The sequence below is a fragment of the Amia ocellicauda genome, chromosome 9 (genome assembly GCF_036373705.1).
Source record: "Amia ocellicauda isolate fAmiCal2 chromosome 9, fAmiCal2.hap1, whole genome shotgun sequence".
Taxonomy (NCBI): Eukaryota; Metazoa; Chordata; class Actinopteri; order Amiiformes; family Amiidae; genus Amia; species Amia ocellicauda.
This window is the reverse complement of record NC_089858.1, coordinates 28,384,241-28,397,423: the sequence shown is the minus strand read 5'-3', so window position 1 is coordinate 28,397,423 and position 13,183 is coordinate 28,384,241. Positions and strand designations below refer to the sequence as shown.

The 13,183-nt window shown below is 37.2% G+C and overlaps 1 protein-coding gene across 1 annotated transcript in view; it reads left to right on the top strand.

Moving 5' to 3' along the window:
• cdh13 (cadherin 13, H-cadherin (heart)) overlaps positions 1 to 13,183 on the top strand; it is a 424,551-nt gene that overhangs the window by 257,488 nt on the left and 153,880 nt on the right. Inside the window, exon 7 of the mRNA XM_066713996.1 lies at positions 3,194 to 3,372. Within this exon, the coding sequence (XP_066570093.1) occupies positions 3,194 to 3,372 (179 nt within the window). The remainder of the gene's footprint in view (positions 1 to 3,193; positions 3,373 to 13,183) is intronic.

Below are 13,183 nucleotides of genomic sequence, written 5' to 3'. Positions count from 1 at the left end.
GGCAAAGTGCATCAAGTAGAGTGTGGGAGCCTCCTCTTTTAAGTCCATTTTACCCAATAGCTGGAATTAGTACTGCGTGATGTTACTTTAACAACTTGGCTCATCTTAACACATCTTCAAATAGCTGTCAAAAAGCATTAATGTGCTTATATAGGCTTCTGGTGGACATATGAAATACTGTTACCTTCTTATAAGGTCCACTCTTGTTATATGCCACATCTCTTTTTGCATAGAGGGAAAAAACATTCTGGTCAGTAAGAAATTAATAACCAAATGAGTAAATAAGTAAAAATTGTTGTACAAGTGCTGTAGCTCATGTTTGGATACAGCAGGATACAAAATAACTCCCATCCTGGGTGAATGCATTTAGAACATTGTGTCTTGTGTAGTTGTGGATTTATAGATTTCAAAAGCTTCTCTTTCATCTTTAAATCAGACATATTTACATACACACATTTTTGTACTTCTGCTATCGTGACTAAGTTACCAGCAGCACAGCTTTTGTTACATGGCTGATGCAGAATGAACCAGACCGCAGCATCGCAGAGTGAAGTTCTTTCCTTGCCTAAGAGCAGGAGCCATCACTTTCCATATGTACCAACTGCAGCTGATTGATAGACATCTCCACATCACAATAGATGCTGTTTGTACGGATGGCCCGCAAAGATATCAGCAGAGGCCCAGACAAAATACCATCCTCTGCTATTTGAAGTGCACACAGGCAACGAGAGACTCACGCACGTTTTTTTTCTCTCCTGAATGGCAAGCGTGCGCTACCAAATCAGGAATTATAGGTCACTGGATTGTGAAGGAACGAGAGAGTCCAGGCAACCACTGTGAAAGCCATTAAGGCTGAAATCATATCAGCTCTCTTTGGCTACTCTTTGCCAATCATCCATTGAGATGTGTTGACAGGGTGTCCTGTGAGGGGCTACCTGATGCTCACTACATCAGTGCATCACAACAGGGTGATAACAAGAAAGCAGTCCTTTTATCCCTGGTGTGCAGATGTTCTTTCCTCTAATTCAGTGGATTTGGGCGCAGAAACTCCTAAGCTGAGGGGATATTTTTGTTTTGTAGAAATGACGTGGTTTTCGAGTAACTTTGTTGATTGCAACACTTAGACTATTGGAGTTTTGATTTTGTTTAAGCAAAATAACGTAATAGAATTATTTAACCGATCAAAGCTGTGAGAAAAGTAATTTAACTGTGGTGGAAAGTAATGAGTAAAGTAATTATATTTTGTATTAATTAATGAATTAATTAACAGTCCCATTTTACCAGCAATGGTGAAGCTGAGATCTGTATTGAAATGTTCATTTTAAAGAGCAACGGCACAAGAAACAGCATGCATTCAATGGAAAGTGGATTATAGTTTACTCCTACTTTAACTTCTATTTTAACTTCCCACGCTGTACTGTTGATTTAGTCTGTTTTGTGGAAAGTGGTTGTATATCCTAGGACAGTGGTTTTCAAACCGGTCCTGGAGTACCCCCTGCCCTGCTGGTTTTTGTTCCAACAGAGCTTTTAATTGCTTAATTGAATCCTTAATTGACCTAACAAAGCAATACACCATTTAATTAAGTAATTAAGATCTAGGTTGGACAAAAACCAGTAGGGTAGGGGATACTCCAGGACCGGTTTGAAAACCCCAGTCCTAGGAGAACAAATAGCGTATTCATTGCCTTGTTTATATGGAATACACACATTTAAACTTCTCCCTATTTACAGTTAGGTTCATTAACATATTTATTTGTACAAGAATAATAATGAGTATTTGTTTCACTGTACAATGTCCCCTCAGCTTTAATCCTCTAATCATTGGGGATTTCCCATAGTGTATGTTCTGCTCTGTGTGTCAAAGAAGCTGACTTGGTTCATTGCAAAAGAATAATACAAAGATCAAAAAACTATTTTCAAGTATGCGTTGCACTCCATATTTTCCCTGTTTGAACTCTGCACTTTGAGCAAACTCTGAGTGCAGAAACATGTCACATAATTGGATATGACATATGGCGGTGCAGTTTCTGCTGCAGTTCACATTTCAAAGCCTTCTATGTTTCATCCAATAACATGAAAGATCCCTCTTTTATGCGCTTTAATGTCTGGCTGAAGGGAATATTGATGTCATCTTGCTCAAGAAGCAGATCGTCATTATCAAGTTTGGAACCCTAAACTGCTTAGCAATCCTGGCTGAAATTGTCACTTTTATTTCTTAAACAGCGATTCCACTTCTGACAAAGCACAGCTTGAGAGATTGCTTACTGTGCTTTGACTCCATTTTCTTAAGCTTTCCCCATAGTAAACTTTTGCAGCAGGAAACAGACTCCAGTCTTTTTACCATCATTTAATCTGCTCTCGTGGTATGTCTGGAAAAACATCAGGATGTTTCACTGACACTTCCTGCAGAGCACCTATCCCCCTGTTGCATCTTAAGTGAAGAAAAATAAAGGGATTTGCAGGAACATGTGAGGGATGGTTTAATTCTCATGAATTAGAGACAAATTAAAGATCCTACTTGCAAAGAATATGATAGAGATGTTTCATTAGGAATACATTGGAGTGTATAGTCACTAGTGGCTCAACAGTAAAGTGCCTATCTGTATGTAACTCATTCTTTTTCTTATTCAGCAATTTTTCCTCCATATCATAATTGGACAGCTCTGTACACTGACCTCACCAGGAACCCCTCTTCTCTATGGCATTAGTCAATCTGTTTATTTTGCTGTTATAGCTTTCACAAGAAAGAAAGATGTTGAAATAATGTCATGTCATTTGGCCAAATTATTTTCTCCTAGATCATTTACTGATGAATCACAGAGAGATATTTCCTTTATTTTTTCCCTTTTTAATTTCCATGCTCTTTCTTTCTTTAATTAATTTCTAGTGGGTCAATTGCTTACTCACTGTTTTGTTTTGTTTCCATTTTATCACAATCACCATATACAGTCCAGAGAGATGTAGAAATGTAGTAATAATATAACCATGATTTTGAATGGCCCATAGCTCATAACAGTGTCAGGAGGATGTTCACTAGATACTTTCCTTCACATACTAGTATTACATGTGCAAAGCTTCTTCTGAGACACCAGTTGCTATTGGGGTAGTATAGTGTCTTTTCCTGCATTCCATGGACTTGCCTGTTTTACCGTGTTAAAATGTTTAACCCCTTCTTTGCTTCCTTACTTTCCAGGAACTACAGTGATGCGAATGACTGCCTACGACGCTGACGACCCCAACACTGATAACGCCGTGCTGAGATACAACATCGTCAAACAGACGCCAGACCAACCCTCGCCAAACATGTTCTACATTGACCCTGAAAAGGGGGACATCGTCACGGTGGTGTCCCCTGCGCTGCTGGACAGAGAGGTGAGGCGAGCTCGGTCTGTTTGCTGCTGTTTCAGGTTCATGAGCGCTGTGCACTTGATTGTGGTTTCCAAAAGGACATCTGGATCCAATGACTTACTCTTTTATTCTCACATCACATCAACGTCATGAGCAAATTCACAGAAGCAGAGGAAAGAGGAAATGATGGTATTAACACAGGACACCTGCAGTGGGCTTTATGCCCACCACAGACCCGTTCGTGTTTTATTTTAATGCTATCAAGTGTAATAAGGGAACACAAGCAGAAAAGTCAAGGAGGGCAGACAAAGCCATTGCAAATCAGTGTCATCACTGTCTCCTTACAGTGTCACTCATGTTTACTGAAGTATGTTGAAAATAAGTGCAATTTTATCACCCGTGATCCTTTTCACATGGCTATCCATTAAACAAAGCTTTTGATATAATTTTTTAACATTTCTTTTTTATTTATATATATATCCTAACCATCACCATCAGCCTATATCGATCTACTACTGGATGAAGGCCTCCCCAAGATGTTCCCACATGCTTCGCTCTACAGCTTCTTTTTCTAATGTCACGCCTGCAGAGTTAATGATTTAATCTCCCCGTCTTTCACGTGGTCGTCTTCTAGGTATTTTTTCACACACACACACACACACACACACACACACACACACACACACACACACGCACACACACACACACGTATGTGTATATATAAAACATATATTTATATATATATATATATAAAGCATAGTTTAGATCACCTTAAACCTTTTATAGGTATTTATTTCAACCAGGGTCTTTATTAATTTGCTTGAAAATCAGGATGCTAATGCAGATGACTTGTCTGGTCTGAGGTTGTAGTCATAAGTCAGTGAATACAGGATGTGACGGGGCAGATCTTTTCTGTTCCATTGGGGTGACATTAGTATAGCAAGAAAAGTGAGAATGTAATATAAAGAGAAACTTTTCAACTTTTTTATTTTATTATCTTCATTGAAAGATCTATTACATTATGCAAATTGGATTTGTGTGGGCTTTAAATCTTTCGCTGCCTTTATACTATTACTATTAGTGCCCCAGGTTCTGTTAAAGTGGGAGTGCACCTGGAATTGATCAAAAGTAAGCTCTATCCTATGGGCAAAGATTAGATATGAGCCTCGTTAGGCGTGTGAGGGATTTGTTCTTTTCTTTTTTATGTAGTTTTTTTTTTGTTCCTTTTCTTCTTACCTTAGAACATTGCCCTTTAAATTATATAATATATAAATATACCTAGCATACATATAAAACAATATAGTGAAAAGTAAAGAAGAAAGAAATCACAGATCAAGCTGATGTGTTTGTGTGTATATAGACTCCCCCCTCCCCGGAATTAACTCTCTTCCCTCATCTCTGTGTTTTAGGCACTGTATTCTTGTTTTGACCTTAGATCAATAGCACAAAGTACAGATCCTGCACTCTCTGGCATTTCACAGGGAACTATCATTTTTTGTCACTGTGAAATTTTAATTAGAGGTTTGAGACTGCGATTACATTCTGTATCCATTTTAGACTATCAGTGGGCACATTGGCCTACCATTAGAAAATATAAATAAATAATATATGATTATTAATCATATAAAGATGATGTATTCTTTTGATTGCTTGTTCTTCATGTCATGGTTATCAGTTGTAATATACCTAAAGTACATCATTTGCTTCATAGACCATAAATTAAAAAGATTGAAGTGAATGCTTTAAGAGATGATTTGAATCAATTGCATAATAAGCTATATTGGATTGTACATAGCACAGTCGTTTTCAGCCTTTACATCAATTCATTGGGAATGTATACAGTTCTATAGATGATAGTGTAGTCTACGAATAACAGTAATATTTCCCACAGTGTCTGTTATGTAATTGGAGGTTGATTAATGTGTTTTCAACTAGATTTAAATTAATATGAATTCACATGAAAGCATGGCTAGTCTGAAATGAGTTCTTTAAGTTGATTCTTAGGTCCCTCTAGTCTCATTATACAAAGTTCATAACCTACCTATTGTTCCTCCTGTGAACTCACTTCCCAGAAAACACTTTGTCTTGTTAAAAAATATGGAAATGTACGACATTTGCTATGTCAATACAGTAACCAGTGGCAGCATATTGATTCACCGTGAAATGGAATGGGTTCATTTAATTGAGCTTGTTCTGCTACCTGTCCTTCTGGAACGAATTCTGATATCTGTGGTCACATCTACAATATACACTTTAAGTGATTTAGGCCACAAGGAAATATAGTGTTTAGCCTGTAATTAGTCCTGAATACTGTACCTTCAAAGCAGAACTTTGTTGGACTCACGTTTTGCAGTGGCTGCTGAAACCGCTTAAAGACAATTGCCGTAAGTCTCATGTTAAGCTCCTTATTTACCTCCAGGCTGACATTTCTTTTTGTTCTTATTATTGTCGGCATGTCCGCAAATAAAGCTGGCCTTGCAAAATTATAAGGAAGTGCATTGTTTGTTTGGTACTAGGAGTCTGAAGCTACATTGTGTTGCTAACGAGGTGCAGTGCGTACTAGGGCTTAGTGACCCCAAGGCAGTTAGTGCTGGTTTTCCAGTTGTCTCCCCTCTAACTTCGTTTTTTAATGAGGCGGACTAAGTGAATTAAGGAAATTATATTCAGCTGCAGATGAACCTATGGGGAAGTGAGTACATCCCGGCCTCCAGGCAAGACAGGCACATTTTTTATCAAGTAAATGCCCATCTGCCGAGTGGAATATGAGGCCAGTGTGTCTGCAGATCCACATGAACATTTCAGAGTTGCCAAAAGCCTGGGGCACCAGAAGGTCATGCCATGACAGATAGATCCCAACAGTCACACACCAAAATCAACAAGGGCCTGTCAGGATGACATGGAGTGTGGCAACACATCCCAGGTGGAGGTAGTAAAACAAAACAAAAGCGAAACAAAAGCGAATACTCTGAAACAGCCCCCACATTGAAAGGTGTCTGAGATTCTTCTTAAAGAGCTATTAATAGGGTGCCCACAAACAGCATTATTCATCACCATGTTATGCATGACCTGTTCATGCATTTTTCAACCTATAAGTCTAACGCAGTTGACCTCAGGGTTGCTGTCGGGCTGACGTCACTCACAGTTGTTGCAGTCGAGTAGTTCTCTTGACGTCAAAGCAATGGATGTCTGGTGGATCTGCAGCAGCTGCGAGAGATTTCAGACCGATGGCAGCCTGGAGGACACATCGTGTGCACGGATGCACGCTGACATCTTGGAAGTGATAGCTCAAAATGACATCAGCATCTGAACAGTGAGAATGCAGAACTCTTCAATGATGTCGGAGGATCACCTGCTTCTTTTATTTTATTTATCCATTCGCAGAATCCTTTCCAGAATCTTTAAATTGCTAAGAACATATTTTCCCATGTGCACAATAGTTGTTCAAACCTCTACACATGTAGCTCTTTTCTCAGTGGATTCGCAGCCGTACGGACCCAGGGTTTATGAGCAGTACCATGTAGTGGTTGGTCATGTGGCCAAACCTATATTGTAGTACTGTCATTTGCCTTGAGACTTGTATTTAAACCTACCTATGGGCCAACAGAGGAAGCAACATGAACCACCAGTGAATGTGGGCTCATACTGCTTAATTCTGTTGCTAAGTTACAGGTCTTTAATATAGCGCTTCACTTAGCACTCACTGGCAAAGCAAGACTGTTGCATTGCACTTTTATTTCCCCCCTCTCACAAAAGGCAAAGTTAATGGTATTTGTATTCTGTGTTGAGGGAACACTTTGTTTTATTAATTTCAGTGAATTGTACATTTCATAGATCCCTTGTCATTATATAAAGGTCATACTCAAGACCTTTTTCTTTATGGGTTGCAATATGTTAGCAGAGTTGTTAAGGCACTGGGTTTTCACTTTGTTCGTGAATTTGTATGGATAGCCCATGTATTTTGTGCTCAGAATGTGTTTTTCTACACACGTGCAAGCCTGTACTAACCCTGTCACGGCTTGTCAACATCAATTTTCCCTCAGAGGAAACAATGCAGGCGATTCTAGTTCTGAAGGCATTATATTGTTTATTTAAAGACTTGGAGAGTGAGTTGGTTTAAACTACTATTTATTTTTTATTTTATGATATTTACATTTTATGTTTTGGACCCACCATATACTGTAAATTGAACCTATTCTATTGCATTGAACTGGGCTTTTTTTAATGCCCAGAGCAATTTAAGTATATTTCAAGAGTGTCTGGTACTATTAAAAATATTGTGCGAATAAGTCCCTCAGTGCCGGTCTAGCAATGTTCACGCCACCTGGCCTGGAGGGACAAACCTTAACTGGATGAAAGAGTAATACAGTTTGTGTGCTTACTGAGGATTTGCTTTTACACTGGATATTAAAGTGACCCAAGGGGAATATTGAATTCTAACTATTCGAATACCAGAAGTAATACCATTTCATATTTCCATTGCCTTTTTTCTTTTGCAAAACCTGACAGTCACCGCAAACGTCGATCATATGAATCCTATAGCACAGACTGTCCCAATGTTTTTGTTTTGTTTCTGTGTTATCTAACATTTGTTTTTTGATGTTCTTTGTCTGTTGCTTCTGCCTTAAATGTTTCAATGACAAGTCCCACACTTCTGATTTCTTCTTTGGAGATACATACCTCTTCGTCTTCTCCAATATCTCTCTAACAACACCCTATATAACACACTATTGTCCTACAGTGAACCTGTGGGACTCATGACAGCATGCTTGTGTGTTTGTTTGATTATTGCATAGATCGCATATGCCTACATACAGATCATTGTAATGCCAATAAATAGCAAAAAAATATAAGAAGAAATACTAAAAACAGAAACATAGTTATTTGTGGTGTTGCAAACAAACTCAAACTACAAAAACCTATTCCCTTTATTCATGATAACACCACAGGTAATGCTCAGATATATATAATTCTTTGCAGGCAGTACATTGATTTGGAATTATAGGTGCATCAACATTTCTGAAGATTGAATTCCATTTTTGGTGACTGCTTCACACCTATTTTGTCCCTAGTAATCTGAAACCTGTCATAGGTAACACTTGGATATTGATTTTATATGGAACGCCTCATTCTGATCTATACTAGAAAATTATATAGGAGTAAAATTGATGTCATAAAATCAATTTCTCTGCACAAGTCACCTCCACTGTATTCATGCTGGTGCTTTTTTTTTAATGATACAATCATGCATGTTCATTATTGGCATTTCTTTTTTATGTTCATGCTCTTGTGCCATTCTTCCAGTGCTACCAGTACTTTCTTTTAACTCTGTAGGTACCAAAGCAAACATTGGCAAATAGCTGACTGTCAAATAGTGTAACACTTGAAGGCAAGTAAGAAACAAACAAACAATATATTTTCTTTTAAGGGCTGTGTCTAGTGTATAGCGTCACCCCTGTAGTTAAAGGGACGTTGATTTGAGTTTAGGGAAATCTCTGATATCTTCATCCTGGCACATACTGTGTGCTTTATATTTCCTTGATTGCATTCATCTATCACACATTGCCTTTTCCTTTTTTTTAGAATAATAATTGGGAACTATGCCCCAATGTACTTACAACTGTAATTATTGTATTTAGTACCTGTCTGAATAATTTGGAATGATGTTTAATTATCATCTGAAATGAGTTACCCTACTATTTTCTTAAAAACTATGAATCTCTCCCCCCCCCAATAGTATTCATTTTTATATCTATATCTATAAGCTCTTAAGAGACCTATACCTGCATACAGAGACTCTTTATATTGTAAAGTATAAAAGAGACTCTTTATATGGTGCCACCTAAGGGTCTCTAAACATGTCACATTGTTTGTGGCCTGCACTGGATGTGCAGTATACCCCACTGTCATCTACATGTATAATTTTCCTTTTTAAAAGCATGCATTATAAGGTGCAAGCTCCAGGCCGCAAGATGCAATGAAAGACTGGGTTTGTTGAATGTGAAATATATATTTAAAGTGGTGAGCAGTGAGGGGTATGGTCAAAGCCATTTTGATGAGATGTTTAGTGCAGAGAATAGCTGTGTTTAATAGTTGAGCACAATTTGGAGCTGCCTTGACCTGGTGAATGGAGTGGAGATGAGTGCCTGCAATACATCGAGTCTCCTCCATCAATTGAGTTTTTGAATAGACACTAAATTGTCAAATTTGTTGCCAAGATTCTGCAATTACTCTTCTGTGGGTGGCTTTTCTATAAAGAATGACATGCAGACATTGACAAGGACTGGGTAAACATTGCCCTCTGAAATTGCACAGCAATTGGCTGAAATTGACAGTTGATGGAATGATTAACAAAAAAAATAGATGATTTATATATAAATATGCATTATTTATACCAGGGAGACAAGTGGCAAAATGTAGAGTTTATTAAAAATAAAAGGTTTTTTATTAAATAATCTAGTAAAACCACTGCCAAGTGAGCCTGAATCAGCCCAACACAAACACAGCAAATTATCAAAATAGCCAGTTTCAAATTAGGCTTAGAGAAGCGTCTTTATTCAGGCTCATATCTCTGTATTTAACTGCCTCCCCAGGGAGAAATTACATTTTAGGAATGCTATGATGCCTATTCTGGGGAATAATTGACTGATTGGCCAACAATTCATGAGAAGTCATTGGGTGCCAGTTCTCCTCCTTCCTGTGGCTCAGAGGGACACAGACGGCACCTCTGGGGCCTCCTCTGGGCACTGGATTGATGCTTCCCCCTTCGGACAGGGTGAGAGTTTATGCAGAAAGACAACATAGAATCCATAAACATTTGTACTGCAGGACATGGGCCAAGCACTGCCATTACAAGAAAAGATTGTATTACAGTACATTTTTTATTTTAATTTTCAGTTATATAAAAACATAAAAGGTAGATAAATACAAATACATTACAAATACATGAATACACAAACAATAAACTAAACTACTGTAACATCCTTTTGTTATAGCACCACTTTCTAATGCTTTGAGAATGTTTCTTGTGAAAACCAAGTCCCCCTGGGTTTGGGAGACATAATAAATAAGTAATATTAATAAAAAACATCTGTAAGCGACTGTACTGTACTGCAACAATGTACTGTATCACCTAAACCTTGGGAGAATCATAAATTCCACTTTGAATTCGTAATGGAGCATAGTTTTAAAGCACTCTGATTTGCAATGTTACCCGTTTTATCACAATTATCTCCTGGTAAATACCACACAATGTTCTAGAAGCTTCTTTGATTCACATTTTGGAAAGTATAACATAATAAATCAGATTATAAATGTACAGGGCATCTCCTGTATCTGGAGTTATAATAATACACAAATTTAATCACGGTGCAAAACCCGTTCTGTCTGTAACCATAGGAACTTTTGAATAAGTTGTCAATAAGTGGCAGACCGTTGTCAATGCCCATCATCCATGCGTAGTTTGTTGTTGATCACATGCTTTCACAATGATTAGCTTTCAATACAAACATTTCAACATGGTGCAGAGGCCAGACCTACAATCCCACTTCTTTATGGCATTGGAAGTGGTCTTTGTACAGAGATGTGATATGCTCAAGGCTTTTGAGAAAAAAGTACAATTAAAATCTTGTGTAAACATAATGAATTCTTTATACTTATAAGTGCCACCCCAAGGTACAGTTTTATTAGATTTTTTTTTCTCTCTCTCAATGATAGCACAGATTGGATTAATAAGAGTCTGAAATCATTGCTCTGCAACAAATAGCATTCATATTTTAAAACTGAGTGAGCCATTCAAGATAATGCTTCAATATAGACATCCAATTACTTACAGGTCATATGATAGTGATTTCATTCAGCCGTAATTTCACAATGAGCCTGAAGCAGCCCATCAAATTACTGTACAGCCTTTGCAACAAATTGTTTTGAAACATGCTTTTTGGCCGTATACTTAATCTGATTCACTAAACCTAATTGAATGTCACTTGCACATAAAGATTCTTCCAATCTTCAATTAGTTGCTCATTCCCCAGTGCTGTCTCTGAGCTGAGACAGACAAATAAGTGTGAAAATATTTACTTAAGCAGTTAAGAGAGTTATTGTATTATTTCATCTAAATGCAAATAATAAACCGAGGGCCCAACTGTGCTATTGATAAAGTCATATTATTCTGCTCAAGTTCAACTTTTTTAGATTTGTTATGCACCTTAGAATCTTCAGTCTTTTCATTTCGCCATTATTGCCAAGAGATTGGATGCCATTATTGGAAAATATATTTATTTATTTATTTATTTTTTATAAGGAATTGCATGGCATCGAAGTACATATTGCTTTCAAAAGCTAACAGAAAACTACCTTTCAAGTCAGCAGATTATCTTCAATTTGGAAAATTGATCAAATCCTGTTTCTGAGTTCCAAGTAGTTTTGATTATGCTATCCGCTTAAATGATCCTTAGAAAAACATAAAATGAGAGCTAAAAAAAAATGCTACAGCTCAAGAAAAGTACCCCAAGACATTGGACTATATATAGCAGGAGCTACAGTGATGAGCAATGTATGGTAATTGATCACATTTGCAAATATTAAAGTTATTGCTTCACCACACTCTGTTCCTGTGTTGTCTTTGATGCTGTATATTTCCTGGTGTACAAATACAGTATCAGTACTGTACTGTTTCTCAATTTTGGGATTTTGAAAGGCAGCTGTGGCTCCAGTGGGTCATTAATATAAGTATGACCTGTACAGAAATGCTAAATATGGTTTATTTCATACACAGCTTTCTGGAGTTTCCCATCTTGTATTAAAGATTTCAGACAAATTAAGAGTTTGAATAATATTTTAGTATTTGAGGCTTTTAATTTGCCATTAATAGAAATGTAGTTTTATTTGTCACAAAAATGACTTTGCTAAATTCTTACAGGACTTATGTAATTGGATTAATTGGTATGTCAAGCTCTTAGTAGATTGGTTTGGAAGTTGATAGCCTATAGTAAATATTACTCATTAGATTATTTTATTCTGTAAGGCAACATTTGTATATTACATGTTTGTTACCCTTCACATCTATAAAGAGGAGGCATACTTGTTTTTCGGCTCTGAAAGTGTGTGTATTATGCGCCCTTTTTATCAAGGTAACCAAGACTGCACAAACAACAATATTTCCGCTATGTCTTATGAGTTAGTAATAGTAATGGAAACTCCAGGCTCAGGGTTTCCCAGGGGTCTGCAAAGCATGTCTTTGATGGCCTCTTACAATAAAGGTCATTTCCTTCAGAATCAAGGAGTTCATTCTGAAGATGAATTGACTGACCTCCGAGAAAATTAATTTTCTGCTTTTAAGGTGATAAATATACCTCTGTACCTATTCTGCGACACGCTGTATTTTATCAAGGCGACATCGGGGAGCCGCTGTTAGTAAGGTGGCTCTGTACATATTGAGTTCAATATGTTTTTGTTTACTGTTGTTACAATAAACACACATCATATGTTGCCATAGCCACTGTTATAGCTGGCACAGTTTTTATCTGAAGACTATCATGATTATGATAAGTGAACACAATACCGAACAATGAATATCTCTGCTTCACTCATAATAAAACATGAATGCATGTAAAATGGTAACCCTCATCCTCAAGTGCTATTATTTATTTATTTATGTGTTACTTATTTGTGTGCTTGCCACTGGAATATTGCACCAAGCTACAGTAGGATGTTTTTCTTTTCTTTTTCATCTTCAATCTTTAATTGCTTAATATTGTGAAATGGTCTGTTAAATTGCCTTACTTGGACAGCCCTACTCAGAATAATGGCAACAATTGACTCAATATATCTAGGTATT